Source organism: Phalaenopsis equestris, unplaced genomic scaffold, assembly GCF_001263595.1.
Source record: "Phalaenopsis equestris unplaced genomic scaffold, ASM126359v1 Scaffold235639, whole genome shotgun sequence".
Lineage (NCBI taxonomy): Eukaryota > Viridiplantae > Streptophyta > Magnoliopsida > Asparagales > Orchidaceae > Phalaenopsis > Phalaenopsis equestris.
This window is the reverse complement of record NW_018253500.1, coordinates 170,378-190,468: the sequence shown is the minus strand read 5'-3', so window position 1 is coordinate 190,468 and position 20,091 is coordinate 170,378. Positions and strand designations below refer to the sequence as shown.

The 20,091-nt window shown below is 35.3% G+C and overlaps 1 protein-coding gene across 4 annotated transcripts in view; it reads left to right on the top strand.

Moving 5' to 3' along the window:
- Positions 1–18,710, top strand: part of LOC110039186 (serine/arginine-rich splicing factor RS41-like) — a 28,749-nt gene extending 10,039 nt beyond the window's left edge. For 2 of the 4 annotated variants that reach the window (XM_020744167.1, XM_020744168.1), the window contains exons 2-6: positions 7,778–7,892; positions 8,847–8,959; positions 9,070–9,305; positions 18,117–18,395; positions 18,478–18,710. In XM_020744167.1, the coding sequence (XP_020599826.1) occupies positions 7,787–7,892; positions 8,847–8,959; positions 9,070–9,305; positions 18,117–18,395; positions 18,478–18,502 (759 nt within the window). In that variant the 5' untranslated portion in view covers positions 7,778–7,786 and the 3' untranslated portion in view covers positions 18,503–18,710. Of the gene's footprint in view, positions 1–3,241; positions 3,333–7,777; positions 7,893–8,397; positions 8,755–8,846; positions 8,960–9,069; positions 9,306–18,116; positions 18,396–18,477 lie in introns of those variants that run through there. The other 2 variants (XM_020744166.1, XM_020744169.1) reach the window with 2 other exon arrangements.
- The last annotated feature ends 1,381 nt before the right edge of the window (positions 18,711–20,091 follow it).

Below are 20,091 nucleotides of genomic sequence, written 5' to 3'. Positions count from 1 at the left end.
GCAATTATGTTTGTTTTCCTGCTTCAGAACTACAATAGGTAACTTGAAGGATGTTGAAGCAGTTGTTGCATTGAGAGTTATATATTGGTTTGGATATGTGGAAGATCGGGGAAAGAAATGACACGGGTTAAGGCAAAACTGAGGAAAGTTTTTGTAGGAATATATAGAACATGGTTTTGACATTAGGTGGTCACTTTGGGAATATATTTTGATTACGAACAATAATGTACACAATGAAAGCTTATTTTCAAATTATTAATGAACTTCACTTGTTCCCAATCATTAATCTCAATTAGGCTAATATGATGGCAATGGTCATATAGCACATAAATTAACGTAGCAATGAGAAGACTCAGTGTATTTTGTATGTTTTGTGACCATAAAATTAGATAATTGGCCAAAAAAAAAAAAAAGCCCGAAAATGCTTGTTGTACTTTACCATAAGATGTGGAAAAATGATGAGAAATGAAGTCTATTGATATGATGGTCATCCATGCAATTATGTTTGTTTTCCTGCTTCAGAACTACAATAGGTAACTTGAAGGATGTTGAAGCAGTTGTTGCATTGAGAGTTATATATTGGTTTGGATATGTGGAAGATCGGGGAAAGAAATGACACGGGTTAAGGCAAAACTGAGGAAAGTTTTTGTAGGAATATATAGAACATGGTTTTGACATTAGGTGGTCAAAAAAAAAAAAAAAAAACCAAAAATGCTTGATGTACTTTACCATAAAATGTGGAAAAATGATGAGAAATGAAGTCTATTGATATGATGGTCATCGCATTGCATAGTCTAGTGGTTAAGGTTGTTTCATCTCTATCTCTAATTTTACTTCTGAAGGAAATAGTGGAATATTCATCCTTCAATATGAACTTAGGAGAATAGTTGTCCTCCTTGAGGATGTAGGGCAAGCAAGTCCTGGTCAATGCTGTCAATGACACTTGTGGCTAGAAGAATCACATTTTTACCAATTTGGTGAAAAAATTTGGGCTGGAAGCCATACACTATCTCAATCCTTGACCTTTTTTCGTTGAATTCAGAGTAAGCTATAGATGAAAGATTTATAATCAATGTCGCATGAGCTTTGAACTCACTAAGAATTTCATTGATGAGATTATATACGAGGTGGTTTTAGATATTTGCTGATTCATTTTCAATAGATTATAGGTTGTAGTACATCAAAGAATCCAGTGTTTGCTCCTGGAGGAAAGATTATTTTTTTTTTTGCTGGAGAAAGATTGTTGCACCTATAACAAATGTATTACATGGAAAGCATCCTGACTTACAAATACAGGGCTAAAATTCTTGTCTATTATGGTTAACCCACTGAACGAAGAAAAAAATCATGCAGCTCTTTATGATTTCAACAAAAATGATAGTGACGGAGTAAGACATATGACTCATCTGCAATAAAATGTTGCTAAATCTAACAATGTATGGAAACCGGGTCATTAAGGTCGACTCCATTCAGCGACTCCATCAAGCTGAATGAGACCGATGAGATTAAAAATTGTGTATGGTTGTATGATGGTCCATCTTTAGCAATTATGAGACATCCAAAAGGAAGAAAAAAAACTAGTGTTCCTAAAGAGTAATGAACCAAGACATACCACAAAGAGAGACGTTTCATTACAGATTGAGCTTAAAGATCCACACTATTGTAAATTAAAGCAAGAAAAGCCTTCATCAAATTTTTTGATCCCAAGAGGAGACTATTCTATAGAATTATGTTAAATTAAGTAGTATATGGATTTTGATCATTTGTAGAGGCTTCTAAAGATGAAATGGTACTCATGCTCCATGATCTAGGAGATTCTTAAAATTTAATCTTTTAGAACTTTCTTAAGATTCTTTGGAAATTCCTTGAAAGAATAGTTGTCAACGTAGTGAAGTTTAATTGATGGGATCTTGGAAAAGCAACCTTCTCTCACCTTTTACAGGTGTGATATCTTCCTAAAAAGACCTATTAGCTAATGTTTTGGAAATCAGACTGATCATTGAACTAGAAAAAGTGGTCCAAGATTCAGCAATTCAATGATCCCACCAGGATTGACTCGATGGCGTAATAAATATTGAAAATATATTTAATATGATTTAAATAATCTAGTATTGATTTAATAATTTTTTTTCAAATATTCAATTTGCAATATTTAATTTAGGACATTTAACTTTTTAATATTGTGAATATGATCCTAAATCAAATATATTGATGTCATATTTTACATGTTTAATTATTTTGATCCTTATTTTTTAATTTTTATTCATCCAATCAAAATTAAAAAAATAAATAAAATAAAATTGACCAATTGGCCTAGGTTGGACAAAGGATCAGTTCACAGTTAAATTGGTTGGACTGGCTAGTTTTAGTTGTTGATTTGGTCGGACTGACTAGTATAGTCTAGTTTTAAAACTACGTTGTTATTTTGAGATTAATCCATGAAGGTGATAATATATTTAACCTCTTCAACGAAGTCTATAAGAAGAAGCTACCCTCACGATTTGTCACATATTGTGGAAAGATCAAAGCTATCACATTTGTATAAGTATCTTGATGGGGATGACTATTGCTGGTGATTTCCATGTCAGGTTATTAAGATCGAAGAGGATGTTACTAGGAGTTTATAGACACGATCAGATTATCAAACAAATATATGTTGATCTAGATTGGTATAGAAAATTTGCATTGTTGGATAATTGTAAGGACAGTAGGATATGCATCTTCGACCCCCACCTTATATGTCCTGCTAACTAAAGATGGGGATGAATTTTAAATTTCAAACTTGCTTGGGATACGATTGGTTTTTTAAATTTTAAATTAATGATTTGGCTCCCTAAATATTATGGAATGTTGTTCCCTTCATGGGTGTTTGTTTAGAATGAGACAATGATAGTTTGATTTATTTTTTCTCCGTAAGTGATGCAATAAGATTGCATAAAATTCAATCAAAATCTATCTCAAAAACCTTTCAATTTTCTTTATTCTGAGCCTATCAAAGCCTCCAAGCCTTCCATGATTGTTCGTCTCTGAAGAAATTACAACAGCAGCCTTTTACTACAGCAAAATTTGCAATTATTTTACCGGTACTGTGGGAAAAGCACAAGTTTCCCCTTTGGTTTCTATTGCTATGACCGCTGCATTGGGCTGATTTCTGCTGTTTGCATTGCTTCTGTCACTGTTTTGCAGTGCAACTGCTCTGCTCTTGCTGCAATGATATTTACTTTACCGCTGCTTATTTCAGATCACATAAGGAATACAGCTACCGGACTTGCCTGTTCCACCTCTACCGCCCGAACTGCTGCTGTCCAGATTTTACTACAGGGAGAAACCAGGTTCTTATTTGCTTGCTTTCTTTTGGGTATGCAAAAACAGCAAGCCTTCCTGCTGTTCTGCGCAGAAAAAGTAAAAATAAAACAGTTTAGCCACTGTCAACCAAAAAAAATCCAAATCAGGGAGGAAAATTCATCGACATATGACTCAATTGGCTAAATCATGTGGAGAACATAGGTACTTTTTGTGGAGGGTTGTTGGATAGTTGAGTGTCAATGAGAGAGAAAAAGACTTGTGTTGGTTGCTGTTCAAATGAATAGTTATTTGACTATTTTGTGAATTATAATTTTATTGTTCCTTTAATTTTAATGTTCTTGGTAGATTGAGCCGATTTGACCCTACCTTGAGTTTTATTTTTCTAAGCTCATTGTAAGCTTGTTCTCGATAATATCTCGGCCTATTTAACTATTAATGACATAAATTAGGATCAATGAATAGTTTTTTTTTTCATAATGGTAAATTGAATTTATTTTTTTATTTAACTAAAATATCTTTGAGAAGTCGACTTAATTAGCCATGTGTCTTGTGGGGCAATTCCACTTTCAATGTTATACTATCAACGAATTCGGCTCGTGGTTCATTATATTCGATTTTGAGTCGAGCTAGCTTGAAATTGAATCAAGCACGATCTAACAAAAAATCAAAATATGATGGCTCAAATTTAGTTATTTGGATATTGGATATATTTTGGCTCAAATTTAGCTTGAACTGGCTCAAAATTGAAACTAATTGGCTAAAATTGAGTTATTTGGATCCTTTTCTGCTCGAAATCTGCTCAAAATTGGCTCGTGACTCGTTTTATTCAATTTAACTTGGCTATATATAATATATCTAATTTTTATAAATAAACAATCCTAATTCCATCTATTCAACGAACTTTCTCAATCTTTCTAAATAGCTTTGACCTTTGCTCGAACTTGAACTTGGTGCTCGTTATGCTAAGGGTGCGTTTGGGAGAGCTTATTCGTAGCGGCGGTGTTTTGAAAAAGCCACTGGGTGTTTGAATAGCACGTTTTGTAGGCGTTTTTGGAAACACCGTTCAATTTTTACTATTAGACGCGGATTGCTAGCAGGACCACGCGATCCATGTTTCGTTTGAGCGAAAGACAATACACGCCCTCGGTGTCGTCTTCTCCCGCATTCAACAGAGCAAAACCAAGCTCCTCTCTCCAGTCGAACTCACGCAACTCTATTTCCCTCTCCGATCTAACACATCGTAGCACTCCTCGTATCTCCTTCTTCGATCCTGCTCCTTTCTCCATTTCAGAGACCCCAATGAGCTTCCTGAGACTCCGCTGCCCAAATCCATACGAAACCCCCACCATTGACTTCTTCTGCGGTCATGGCGGTTCCGCCGGCCGTAGTAGTGGTTCGTCTCGGTGTTCTCTTCCAGGTTAGAATCTATTTCGTGCCTTTACTTGGCGGATTTGCTTTGATCTGCCATCGATCATACAGTTTTTTCTTGATTCGAGTCTCTTGTCACAACAGGTTTTGACATTTTGTGCTATTGCATTTGATTTTTTCACTTATCGTTTTTTTTTTCATGGGCGCAGTATCTATAAAGTTGTTCTTTCAATTGATTTTTTGCCCCAGGCTACCTTTTATGTTGCGATACGGCCAATATTTGTCCGTATATATGCTGTGAATCTTATGGCAAAATCAAATTTTTTAAAATGATAATGTTGTTGATTGTGTTGTGTGAATCTTATAGAAATGATATTTTTGGTTCTAAATAGTTTATCTAGATTAGGGATAGAATGATTATTTATCCAGAATCAGCTGTTTTTGAAATGCACAAACCAAACAACTAGCTAAATTATCAGGATAAACTGCTGATCAACAGATTATCAGAATAAGCTGCTGATCTGAATAAGTTGGATAAGTTGCAGCTGCCCCAAGCAGACCCTACGTTTCATTCCTTAGTTGTAGGCAAAGTATTGCAAAGAGGAAATTAGTGGGAATGGGAAGTGCTAGTTCTAAGAAAGATGAGGGAAAAACTCATTGGAATTTAGTTCCCAAGTGTTTGTGAATAAAAAATAATTTAAATCTCAGTTGGGCACCATGTATCAAGATGAAACTGATAGAAAGATTAAGAAAATAATCACATAAGCAAGCTTGATGCTTGAACAAGGAAATTACTCAGCTAGAAGGTTATCATTTCTCGTACTCTGATGAAGGATCATAATTTGCGAATATCATCCATGATAAAAATTTATTTATGTTAAAATTATCTTGTATAATGTCTAAAGGCCTTCATTTGACTAGAACTAAAACAGACTACATCGAATGCAATTTTAGTAGTAGTAGCTCTAGTGACAGAAGTGTAACTTTGGGTGATCAAATTATTAAAAGGTGTGAACGATTTAGATATATTGGGTTTGTTGTTCAAAGCGATGATGATATATATGGGGATGTTAATAGTAGAATTCAAGTTGGTTGGTTGGAGGAATGCTTCGGGCCTTTTGTGTGATAGAAAAGTACCGCATAGACTGAAAGGAAAATTATATAAGACGGTGGTGAGACCTGCAATGCTCTATGGTGCTGAATGTCGGTCTTTAAAAGAGAAGCATAATACTAAGTTAAGTGTTGCCGAGATGAGAATGATTAGGTGTTTTAGTGGCTTTACACTTAGAGTCAAAATGCGAAATGAATATCCGTGATGTGGTAGGTGTAGTTCCTGTGACGGACAAAATTAGAGAAAGTCGTCTTAGATGGTTTTGTCACATTAAACGTCATCTATCTAATGATCCGATTAGGAGAGTAAATGTTCTAGATTCGACTTATGTTAAGAAAGGCAGAGGTAAACCTCTGGAGCTAGACCTAAGAAGACTTGGGCATATTGTATAAAACATGATCTTAATTTATTAGAACTAAATGAAAATATGGCACTAAATAGGAGGCAATGGAGAGAAAGAATTCATGTAGCCAACCCCACGTAGTGGGATTAAGGCTTTGTTGTTGTTGTTCTTGTAAAATTATCTTATATTAACTTAAAATATTTTTATTTATTGATAAAACAAATAAATAACTAATAAGTAACAAGATAAATTATTAATACATGGCTAATTTCGTAGACAAAATGTAGCTTTCGAGAATTCTCATTCATTGAAGATGGTTGATACAACCATTCACAATTATTTGCTATGTGATATAAGAGATCCTTGGAGTTTAGGATTTCTAATGAAACCTAACGTGAATGTAGATTTAGATGAATCAAACAAATTACAGATCTTAAATCGGCAACATACAACTTTCAACGAAAGTTAAAAATGGCATCCGGTTCAAATGAAAGTTTCATGATCTTTTACTAGAAATTGATGGCATGAAAGTTAATTATCTTGAATGAACACTAAATAAAAACATCAAGTTTCATGCGGAGAAAGAAAATTAGATTTTAGTGTATTTCTCAACGTTTGATGACACTTTCAATGAATACAAAAATTAAAAGAAAACCTAAAATAACAATAGTAAGAAAGAAGAGAAAAAGGAAGAAAATATTAGTCACAAAAAAAGTCCCACAATGTAAGAGGGTAATATCTTCTCTTGGAATTCTTTAAATCTCAAACTTGATTGAGAATTAAAATGCTTAAAGGACACTTGATCGTGAATTAAAATCTTAAAAGGAGAACATTGTGCATGTATAAAAGTAGATTTTATCAAGCCATTAAAATTTCTTTTGCGTGAATTAGATACACTTGCTTGTATGCCTTACAGAATACAGAATAGGATCAGAGAAAGCTATTGTGGAAGAAGCTAACGAAGGAAAAATTGTTGTTACACTTGGAGATTTTTCCTACTCCCTACGACTCCACTGAACCCTGCTATAGTTTTGAAAGTACATCTAAGCTTTCTACAGCGGTAAGCAACCAACTGCAGGAGCAGAAGCTGGAATAGTAATGTAAATTCGCACAACTTATAGAAACCTAAGTAAGAGCTAAAGTTTAATATCTGAACCTAAATGATAGCTAAATAAACTGCCTGACCAAAACAAATAAAAATGGCATCATACTTGTAAATGTAAACTCTAATTGACACAGCTAACTTGTTACAGTTAAAATACTAAATTCAAATTTAAAATTTCAAAATTTTTGTTGTTACTTAAAATATTGTGTTTTCAACAGCTGCAGACTATTATAAAAGTCAAAATTTGCATGATTAATTTTATCTTCTTGTAATGCCAAAAGCGCTTGGAAATTAGATTTGACATCTCATCTTTCACAGCTCTAGTATCTTTAACTTTGTGTGGTGGTATATTGGACTAATTTAGTAATTTTTCTTGGACTTGATTTCCCGTTGCCTTTTGTTAGGGAAGGACGTAGATAATTATTTTTCATGTTTTGTGCTAACTAAAGCTGATTTACTATGCCGAGCTCATTGGTTTTTTTTTTTTTCCTTTTGTTATATGTATTTATTTTTTCTTGGCGCAACAACTTCTTTTGAACTGCAGTTTACGAAGATGAGACCTATCTTTTGTGGCAATGTTGAATATGATGCTCGTCAGTCTGAGATTGAGCGGCTCTTCAGCAGATATGGAAGGGTTGATAGGGTAGATATGAAATCAGGTTGGTTAGTTCTTTTCTTGCTTATATATATATATCTCAACCATCTTCAATAACTATATATATATCAATGCTTATGTATATGGAAGGGTTGCTGGTCATATGCACATATAGTATAGATAGAATGATGATCTTTCCTTTTGCTTGTCAGATATGTTTTGTTTTATTTCAATTTGAAATAGCAAGGATTCATTTTTCTTTAGTGAATCTGGGTGGCGTAGATGCTTTTGGTTAGCTTTTGGTTGTGCTTTTGGTTGTGTTTATTCGACAACATACGGAAGTTAATTTCAATAATTGCTGGTAGTTTTGACATTCAGTCTTTTAAAGTGAGGGGCCATTCTCAGTGCCATGTCGACTGTGTTGGAATACTATGGCCATTTCTGGATGCCATCATCCCTTGACCGCGGTTTACTTGTGGAGTTCTGATGGGAAATTAGAATTAGGAAAAAAATTTTAAAACTTTTTTATGAAGTTTAAGCTCCTGTACTCAACATTGTCTTTGGCGCAGGAATGTCTTGGAACACCCATGGGCTGTGCATCACCTTTCCTACCTGTGCCTGAGTTTATATTATTGTCTTTTTTCCGGAGACCCAATATGATCCACAATTTGCAATGGCATTCCATTCTTTCGGAAATGTTTTCCCAGACACTATTGCCTCCCATTCTATGACTTTTTCCCAGCCTCCTTATCATCCAATCATGTTTTCCATATTGATGTGGCGACTGGTTGGAGAATGGATGGAGAAGGCCTCCTCCGTTCTATGGCCTACAGTTATTCTTCCATGAGATCCTTTAGTACATTAAAGATGTCTCTTCCTGATTAATCTGGAAACTAGCTTTAGCTTTTCCTCCATGGGCAGGCTTTGTAAGGGACTGATCTAACTCAATTTTCATAGGTGAATTATGTCTGGAATTTGTGTTTTATCTTACAATGTTTTCTTTATACTTTGGTCACAGGGTTTGCTTTCATTTACATGGAAGATGAGCGTGATGCTGAGGATGCAATCCGTGGACTCGATAGGAGAGAGTTTGGAAAACAAGGACGTCGGCTTCGTGTTGAGTGGACGAAGGTAGGAACACATCCATGTTCTTGTAATGGCTGTATTTGTTTTAAGCTAATCAGTAAAATATATATTGGTTATTTATTTATTATTTATTTTTGTTTTTATTTTTATTGTAGCAAGAACGCGGTGGTCGGCGGTCTGTTACTTCGAGAAGATTGTCAGCTAATTCAAGGCCTTCAAAGACGTTATTTGTTATAAATTTTGACCCAATAAATACTAGGACGAGGGACTTGGAGAGGCATTTTGAGCCGTATGGTAAGCTCGTGAATGTTAGAATCAGAAGAAATTTTGCCTTCATCCAGTTTGAGTTACTGGAGGATGCTACCAAAGCTTTGGAAGCTACTAACTTGAGGTTTCTATCATCTCTTTGCTTTTCCTAACTTTATATTAAGCACTCAATATCTGTTCAACATCCCAGTGGTTGAAGAATCATATTTTTGACAATAGAGCCTATATTCTCTGTTATCCAATTATTTTTTTTTTCTCCCGTTGTCCGTTTAAGCAAAGCAAGTATGAAACTGAAGATGTGCTGTAATATTTGGTGCTAAATTTCATTGCTTTCCCTTCTATTGGTGACTGAATTACATTGCTTTGGAAAACAGTAACTTGTTTTGCCACTTCTAAATACCAAAGGGTGAACTGCACGCAATGCTCGAAAGTTTTCTGGATGCTAATTAAACAAAAGACCTGATCGCAGAAGATTCTTCCTTTTCTAAATCGGTTTCAAATTTATGATTTTCTATTTCCAATTTTGTGAAAGGACTTGGACAGAATACTTACTGTAATTAGCTTTTCAAGTCTCATGAACCTAAAAATGAATTTATCTTCTTAAAGTTACTTCAGTAGCGATCTTGGTGCTACCCTAGTCATAGCTGGAATTCATACAAACAGTAGACCAAGAATCTATGGAATTCAGTCATATTTTTTAAAGTTCATATTTATAGTTCTTCAGAATGTTGTTATTCTCAGAGTACTGCATAGTGAACTTCGCTTCTCTATCTTTTGTGGATCCTTGCTCATTTTAATAATATCTTCCGTGTTAAAAAAATATTCTTTCTTTATTTAATTTTAAATAGTTCAATCAGTAACCAGCTTACAGTAAACCCCAAAGCCTAAAACCAAAAGGCTAAATTTAACCGTGAGTATCCTTGAATCATAAAACATACAACCCAAGCCCCTAAACCTTAAACCATTAAAACATTAAAACTTTAAACTATCCTACAGAACTAAATTCTTTTACTATGATGATGGAAGGTTGAGGTTATATTTGCAGGCTGTGATGTTGTATTTAAAGATACCTTGTCAGGAAAGAGCTTTTTTGGTGAGTGATAAATCAAAAAGTGTTATTGGAACCTCCAAGATTTGAGAAAAGAGCAATATAATTTTATTGATCGGAGGATGGATATTTAAATCCAATTACAATAGACAATAATGAAATGCAATAAAAACTGAATAAAACAATTAGGAAAGAAAATAAAACAGAATAGAGCAAAAGAAAATAAAACATATTCAGAGAATTAATTCAAATAATAAGTATAATGACGTAGAGATAGTCGTTATATTCTTGTACTCCCCTTCAAGTTGAAGCATAAATGTGAGCCATGTTCAACTTGGATTTAAAATCATCGAACAAAGAGTGAGGTAGATTCTTGATAAGGATGTCCGCTAGCTGACTACTGGAGGGCACATATGAAATGCAAATCTCTCCGGACTTAATCTTTTCCTTAATAAAATGTCTATAGATTTCCACATGTTTGGCACGATCATGTTGGATTGGGTTGTGAGAAATGCTGATTGCGACTTTATTATCCCAGAATAGCTGTAACGGGACAAAAGTTGGCATTTCTAGTATGCGGAGCTTGACACATAGCCAGAGAGCTTCACAAATTACTATGGACATGGATCAGAAATCAGCTTCAACACTGTTTCGGGCAACCACAAACAGTTTCTTGCTTTTCCACGTGACAATACAAATGAGTAATACCCTAGGTGGAACGTTGATCATGAACTGATCCGACTCAGTTAACATCTGTATAAACAACAATAGACCGAGATGTGTGGTGAGGAAAAAAAAAACTGAGCCCGGTGTACCTTATAAGTAGTGGATAATCTGGTGGAAAACTTGGTGGTGGTGCTCGTAGGAGTCGTACATGAATTTACTCACTATTCCTGCTACGTGGCATCTGTCAGGGTGAGTATGTGTTAGGTAGATGAGTTTTCCTACAAGACGCTGGTAATGAGCTTTGTTGACAGGTACAAGCATTGAGAATGTTTAGATAATTTTTCATTAGGATCTATAGAAACAACAACAGATTTACATAGCAGAAGAATATTTTTTGATAAGAGATCAATCACATATTTGCACTGATAGACATTTTTCGAGAAAACTGAGCTACTTTCATGCCTAAGAAGTATCGAAGGGATCCCAAATCATTCATCTTGAAGGATGAAACAAGAATGTCTTTTAAGGCCTCCAATGTTGGGAGATCGTTACATGTAAGAATAATATTGTCAACATAGATAATAAGAATAGTTACCTGACAATTAGAGGAGTGCTGGAAGAAGAGGGTGTGATCCGATTGAGCATGAGTAAAACTATGGCCAACGACCACTTTTGTGAATTTGCCAAACCAGGCCATTGGAGACTGCGTTCTATAAAGGGACTTTCGTAGTCTGCACACTTGTCCTCTAGAACCAGAGAATCAAAACTCCAGGGGAGAGATATGTTCACCTCTTCTTTTAGCTCTCAATTTAAAAATGTATTCTTGACATTTAGTTGGAATAAAAGTCAATCCATATTCACCGCAAGTTAAAACTGGACCCGAATTGTGTTTAACGTAGTCACTAGAGCAAATGTTTCCTAATAGTCAACTCCGTAGGTCTGTGAGTACCCATAAACAACCAATCTTGCCTTGTTGCGTTCCAAGGATCCATCAGAGGTGGACTTGGTGCTGAAAATACATTGACACCCCACAACTTTCTTACCCTGAGGAAGATCAACGATGTCTCATGTATGGTTCCGTTGAGGGGCATTCATTTTCTCTATTACTGTCGTTTTCTAAGTTGGATCAACAAGAGCAACTTTAATAGTAGTTGGGATCTGATGATCCATCAGAGTAATAGCAAATGTTCTATAGGTTGGCGATAAACTGGTGAAAGAGACGTAGTTTGCCATAGAATAAAGGGAGCAAGCTTGCTTGCATACCTTACTTGGAGAAATCACCTCAATCGAAGAGGGGCTATGCTGAGGATGTCGCCTGAAGTGGAGTCAGGGTTCTGTAAGGAGGTAATGCCTTTCCAAATTAGAAGCATTGGAATAGGTGCGTCGAGTGTAGATACAAGTGTGGGAGGAGATGGTGTGCTTACTCAATTAGGGGACTCACCAGATGGTACACTCACCGGAACAAGAACTGTGGGGGGACATCCATAGGAGTAGGATAAGGGACACAATGTTTAAGAACCCAAGCTCTCCCTCACTTGGAGCTGAGGTAGGAAAATAGGGAATACTTTTAAAGGAGACATCAACACTCATTTAGATTTTGTTAGTGGTAGGATCAAGGCAGAGATACTTCTTTTGAGCGGCGGAGTACCTAAGGAAGATAAACTTTGTGGATCCGGGATCAAGTTTACTCTGATTAGGAGCAGTGTTTCAAACAAAAGCAGTGCACCCAAAAATCTTGGGTACTAAGGTGGACAAGACCCGATTGGCAGAGAAGCATGACATCAAGACAGCTAGCGAGGTTCAGAATTTGTGAGTTTTGGAATTGACTCTATTTATGAGATAGATGACAGTGAGAATGACATCCTTTTAAAGTCGTTTCGGGACATTAAATTTAAAAATAATAGAGCGAGCAACGCTGAGGAGGTGACGGTTTTTTCTCTCCCATTGTCAGTCCAGAGCCTGAATAGGAGTTTTGAGTTAAAATGAAGGTTTAGAAGTTCTGGAAGGTGACAACCTCTGATTTGTTTTTTAAAGTATAGACCCACGTCATTCGAGTGTGACTATCAATCAAAGTCAGGAACTAACGTTAATTGGTGCAGCTGAGAGTGCAAACGGGTTCTCATAGGTCATTGTGAATGAGAGAGAAATGAGCGGAAGGTGTGCAAGTGTGGGGAGGGTAATGAACCTGATGATATTTGACTAACTGACATGTTTCACAATTGCAATTAAAAAGATTTTTATTAGAAAATATCAAAGAATATAAGTTTTTTAAATATTGGAAACTAGGATAGGATATTGGACTATAGGTACTCTTACTAGTAAATTAATGAAATTAGTTGATATTATGATTCATAGAAAGATAAATATCTTATATGCTTAAGAAACTAAATGAGTTGGAGAAAAGGATAATGAGATTGATAACTTAGGTTTTAAAAACTTTGGTATTCATGTAAAAGTCAGACTCGAAATGGGGTAGGTGTAATTATAGATAAGATTGAAAGATAATGTTGTAAAAAATCAATAGAGTTGGAGGTAAAATTATGGTCTTTAAGATTTTTGTTGATACGATGATTTTTAATATTATAAGTGTATATGCTTTTGAAGTTGGTTTAGATATAGGTTCTAAGATAAATTCTGGAATGACTTAGAATACTTAATACAAATGATACATGATACCTCTTGAAGAACGAAGAACAAATTTTTATTGGAGGAGATTTAAATTGACATGTCGGTAGAGTGGTGGATGATTTTAGAAATTTTCATGGTGGCTACAGTTTTGGAGTTATTAATGAAGAAGCTACAACCATATTAGATTTTTCTTTACCATATGATTTTGTTGTTGCTAATACTTTCATGAAAAGAGATGAACTTATTATTACTTACAAAAATGGATCTAATAAAACACAAACTGATTATTTTCTTATGAGAAGAAGAAATCGTCGAGAATGTAATGTTTTTTAAGTCGTTCTATGTAAGGATTTAAGTATTCAACTTTGATTATTAGTTCTAAATTTTTAGATGAATTGTTGTAAAATAATGAATACTAGGAATCATCGTTATAAAACTAGACGGGGGTACCTTAAAAACACGAATAAATTTATTTTTAGGAGTAAAATTCAAGATTTCAAAATTTGAGAGTCTAAAGGCCTTCATTTGTATAGAATTAAAATTGAATACGTGGAATGTAATTTTAGTGGCAGTAGCTTTAGTGACAAAAATGCAACTATGACATATATACTTCACCTCTGGTACAAAGAAAGTGTGAACGCTTTAGATATCTCAGTTCTATTGTTCCAAAATATGGTGATGTAGATAGAGATGTTATTAGTAGAATTTAAGTTGATTCAAGTTGGTTCGGTTCGTTGAAGTGGAGGAATGCTTCTGGTCTATTGTGTGATAGAAAAGTACCGCTTAGACTGAAATGAAAATTTTATAATATGGTGGTGAGACTTGCAATGCTATATAGGGCTGAATGTTGGCCTTAAAAAGAAAAAGCATAAAAATAAGTTAAGTGTTGCCGAGCTGAGAATGATTAGTTGGATGAGTGGCTTTTAGACAGACAAAATGCGAAATGAATATATTTGTGATAGGGTTGGTGTAGCTCAAGTGACGGTCAATATTAGAGAGAGTCATCTTAGATGGTTTGGTCACATTAAACGTTGACCATCTGATGATCCGATTAGAAGAGATGTTTTAGATTCGACTTATGTTAAGAAAGACAGAGGTAGACCTAGAATGGCTTGGGCATATTGTATAAAAAATGATCTTAATTTATTAGAATTAAATGAAAATGACACTAAATAGGACGCAATGGGGAAAAAGGATTCATGTAGCCTACCCCACTTAGTGGGATAAATTTTTTGTTGTTGTTGGAAAATAGAATGACCTAAACTGTAATGCGACAACACAATGAGACATTCAATGACTCGAGATAAGCTACAAATTCTGAGCGATGTGTCTTCGCTCTCCATGCTCTTCTCTTGAAAGTAGTACAGTCCGGCTATCCTCTTAACAACTCCCTTCTTGCTCCCTGAACGACGCTCCTGAAAAACAGAACCATCAATAGAGAAATTAACAAAGCAATCAAATATCATTTGTCAAATTATTGATAGATAGCAAGTTACATTGCAACTGGCGAATATGTAAAACACTCTCCAAAGTTAAATCGGTTGTTAATACAATTGACCCTTCACCAACAATGGAACTACAAGAGCCATTGACAATTCTGAAGGTATTCTTTCCAGAGCACGGATAGTAAGTCGAGAAAACTTGTTTAGTCATGTGATTTGTGACATCTAAATCAATAATCCATAGACTAGAGGCGGAATAAGCTGTGAAAGCCATAGGAAGAATTCTTTGTCGGATGTGGGGAGTCGACGGACCCGTAGAGACTTGATGGGCTCCAAGTAGCTTGATCAGTTGCTCTATTTGGTTTCATAGGGATTCAAATGATTCTAGAGGTAGGAGTTGGTTGAACCGTGGTAGATTTGGACGTTGCCGTGAGACTCTTGATAGTGGAGGATTTGGTTGAAGGTTTGTATGTTGGTTTACTTGTTCCGTGTGTGGTTGGGTTTGTGACAGTAAACACAAGTGGAGTGACTAGTCGAGGTGGCATGGACGAAGGCTAAGCACGATTCGAGATGATTCCGACTGAGCCAAAAGAAATATGGTTGGGTTTCAAGACATGATGGATTTGTAAGTCACCGGCTGATGGATAACTGGAAGAAAGCTGCAGGCAAGATGCAGGAAATTTTGGAGCCAGAAAACAGGAAATTTGGGAGCCGAACTGTAGAAAAACCGGGAAGCAGGAGCCAAACCCAGCAGGAAGGATCCATAGGGATGACCGGTGGGAAAGTTTGCAGAGAATGCCTACGGTAGTGCTTTCCTCGGAAGGGTTGTCCAGCGGCGGCTGCTGAAGGGATCTGCTTCTGAAGGGATCTGCGGCTGATGTGTATCAGCAGGGAACTACAGCGGAAGCCTTATTTGAGGAAAGCGTTGCATAGGTCTTAATTGATCTGGAGAACACAAACCAGGAGCTGAAGATTGATTTGAAGCATCTTTTCATAAATTCAGCTGTTCAAGTTGATGTTTCTGGAAACCGCTTGTAGATAGCAGAAACAGCGGCAATAGGTAAATAAACAGGAATAAAAGCGGCAAAAAAGAACAGCGGCAACTTGAACTGCAGCAAAAAGGAACAGCATGTTGAACAGCGGCTAGTTCTCAGCGGGAGAATATAAGTGGGAGAATATCAAGGGCCTGGCTGCTACATATGGGAGATAATTCTTACTGATCTGGCTGCTATATATATACCAAGGGTCTGGCTGGGAGAATTTCCACGGGGGAACACAATGGAAATTCTTACAGCAGGAAGAGCCGGCTGCAGGGGAAAAGACCGCAGAAAGAGCCGACGGCCATGGTTGAATTCATGGCTCTGATATCCTGTCAGATTTGAGAAAAGAGCAGCATAATTTTATTGATAGTAGGAGGGGTATTTAAACTCAATTACAATAGAAATAATAATGAAAAGCGATAAAAATAAAATAATTAGGAAAGAAAATAAAACAGAATAACACAAAAGAGGAAATTTGTGTTTTATTAGTTATGAGTTCCTTGGTTATGTCATTATTGCTTAATCAGGGAATAAAATTAAATAATAAGTGATAATGACGTAGACATAATTGACATATTAATAGAACCCATAACTATGTCCAAACAATTAATCATTGGGCCACCGATCCTTCCACTTACTTGGCTGGAGTAGACCTTCATTTTGTCGATACATAGTTATTTTTATCATCATTCTCAAACCATTCAATGTGGATATAAATCTAAACCATATAGTAAAAAATAATAAAATTTGTGAAGATCACGTGTTAAAACTTTGCTATGGCTTTTTTCGGTTGTTTTATTTTATTATATTTTTGAACTGGAATCAACTATATGTCGCTTGTAGATTGGTTGTCCATACACAGTTGGTCTTCATTATAGCATACTGGCTATTGTTGATCCACCACAGTTTTATCCCTAACAACTGACTTTAATACAAATTATTTTTAATTAACTGATCCCATGTGCATACTGTACTTTGCTGTAAACTTTGGTAATACTCGAGTTTCATAGCCTCCGCCTAGGGAATTGCTTTGAATGCAAGCTGCTGAATTCTCTAGCAATCCAGATTTAATATTTAGAAGCAATATTTGCTTAAGGTATCTTACCTTTTAGTTCTATCTGTAACAGTTTTATTGGTTAGTTTTTATAAGCTGTTTAATTGAACTTGTTTCTGTAGTTTGAGCTTGTTGACTTCATCGTAATATTAAATGGTAAATATTCATGCCTCCTACTTTTGGTGAAGATTTTTGGTACATTACATACATACCACCCAATTCTTATATATTTACATATCTAATACTCAAACTTTACTTTTTACATTTATATCACTCAAATCTAGGGGTGTAAACGAACCGAACACGAACGAACAAAGCTTATGTTCGTGTTCGGTTCGTTTAAAATTTAGTTTGTTTGAAATAAGCTCGTGTTCGTTTCTTAACGAACGAGCCGAACACGAACCGAACACAAGCTGTTCGCGAACGACGAGCTAGTTTGTCATCTCTAATATTAATATATAAAAATAATATTATATATTAATTATATAACTTATATTATATAAATATTCAATATCTATATTAGTATATTACTGCTATAGTATATTAATATATTATTATTATTATTTTATTATATATTATAATTTATAAAATTTAATGTTTTAAAATATAATAAATTTTTTATATATAATTATTTTATATTATTTTATATTTCAAACAATAACGATTCGAACACGAACGAACGCATCACTGTTCGTGCTTGATTCGTTTAACTAACCGAACAAAAAAAATTTGTTCGTGTTTGTCTCGTTTACTTATCGAACGAATCGAACACGAACTCATTGACGAACCGAACACGAACTGTTCGCGAACAACGAGCTTTTTTGACAGCCCTACTCAAATCTTTCATATCACATAAAAAATGAGACTATTTACCTTTCAGAAAGTGAAATGCACCTTTTTATTCATAGGTAAGGTGGCATGTATGTAAAAACTAAAGTTAAGGTGTTAGATATGTAAATACATAGGAATTATGTGATACGTTTGTAAATTTTCCAAAATTTTAGGTTTGTATCCATAAATGATTCAACAACTTGTTTCCATCATCTTGGATGTGCAGCAAATTGTTTGATCGAGTCATTACGGTAGAGTATGCTGTTCGTGATGATGACGATAATAATGATGATGGTAGAAGAAATGGCTACAGCCCTAGCCGGAAAGGCAGGGAGTATTCTTCCCCTGAGAGAAGAGGTCGTGGTCGATCTGCAAGTCCATATGGGAGAGGCTTGGAAAGGGGTAGTCCTGATTATGGCCACGGTCCTAGTCCATATAAGCATCCTGATCCAAGAAGTCCAAAAGTTGATAGAGCTGGAAGTCCTGTTTATGAAAGATATCGCAGGTCAGCTTTGTTAGCAATTTTTGTGTCTTTTATTTATCTCTTCTTTTGCCTGATCCGTCTTTGGGGCATCTTTGGATTGCAGCCGATCACGAGGAAGTGAGGAATGATAATTGTGTTCTGGGTATTTCCAGCAAAAGGGGAAGATATTTTTGATTCTGATGAATTGCTTTCTGCAGTGGAGTAGAAGTCTTTGTGCCATTTTGTTTGGATGAATTTCTTTTTTTAGCTTTTTTTTTTAATTTTGTTTGTATTGGATAGTCTGTTGGTTGTTTTTATTATTGTTTTCTTACTGACCATTTAGGAACTCTTCCAATTTGTGGCCATAATTGCCAAGACAAGGGAATGGCGATGGAGCAAATATTTTGATGTGCCAATGCCGATGGAGCAAATATTTTGATGTGCCTTTCAGATTTATTTAAGTTTTGTCGGTCTGTTGGGTTTTCCTTGTGCCGTCTAATCTGTTAATTTTAACATAATTCTATTTCATCTGGTACTTTTTGCGAATGCCTTTTTTGTATGGGAAAAAAACTTTTCTTTGGATGACATGTCCATGCTGGATTATTTTGAACTAGAAGAGTTTGAAGGTGGTTCATATAATATCCTTCCCTAGATGATCATGGAAGATGCTGTTGACAAATGATTATCTGAGAGACCTTCATTTAGAAATGGTGAAGATCAGAATTGAGTCAACATTATAGCTATTTTAATTTGTGAAATCTTTTAATATGAAACGCCTAATATCTTGATGATGTTGACTAATTAAGCATTATAATGATCAATGATTTTTTGATTGCATCTAATATGTTATACGTCTTTGAAATACATCGAAATTTGGAAGAGATGAAGAAGGGTAAAAGTCTGGGTGCCAGCACAAAGAAGTGCATTGAATTTCTCCAGCATTGCAACCTAACTTTTAGGATGTTTTAGCGCCAGTGACTGCGAGGTGGGTGGGGTGAAAGAAAGATTGAAGATTTGTTGTTATTATAATTAATTTGGTTAGTACTTTGCATGTATTTTTGCATGCTTTTCATTAGGTGGGTGTTTTTTCTGTTATGGTGAGTGGCGAAGGCGAGTTTTGGAAGTTCTAAGAGACGTGTGATTTGGTTTATGGTAGATGTATTCACATAAATTGTACGAGTATTGAAGCCATTGATTTACAAGGTGAGTTTAGTACAGCTAGTTCATTGCCTATGATTTGATGCATTGCATGTACTCAATGAAGCCATTGTTGCCTTTTGTGAGAAGGTGAAAGTCTCTATTTCAATTGTGTGAGACACCATCAAGATCGTTTAGCGTCTGTTTGCCTAGCTTCCTGCCATGTATGAGAAGAAGCTATAAATTAACTAAGGTTTCGAGATGAAGTAGATGATGAGATTGATGATAAGTTGGTATTGTTAAAATCAGAGAATAAAGGATTTGAGATGTTATCACCGTTAATAGAAAAGCTACAGATAGACATAGGTTGGATTCATTTATAAATCCCATGAGATATCATATTGAAATGATATGGAAATAAATAAAGGAAAAAAAGTTGGAGCTGATACATTTGATTTGTGTTTTTATTAATGAAGATGGGAGCTAGTGTTTTATTGAGTGGGTTTGATGGTGTGAGTATTTTCATTGAGAGAGATGGTTAAAAAAAAATCAAATTTTTAGGCTCTGAAATTATGATATCAAAACTAACTAATTTTGAGTT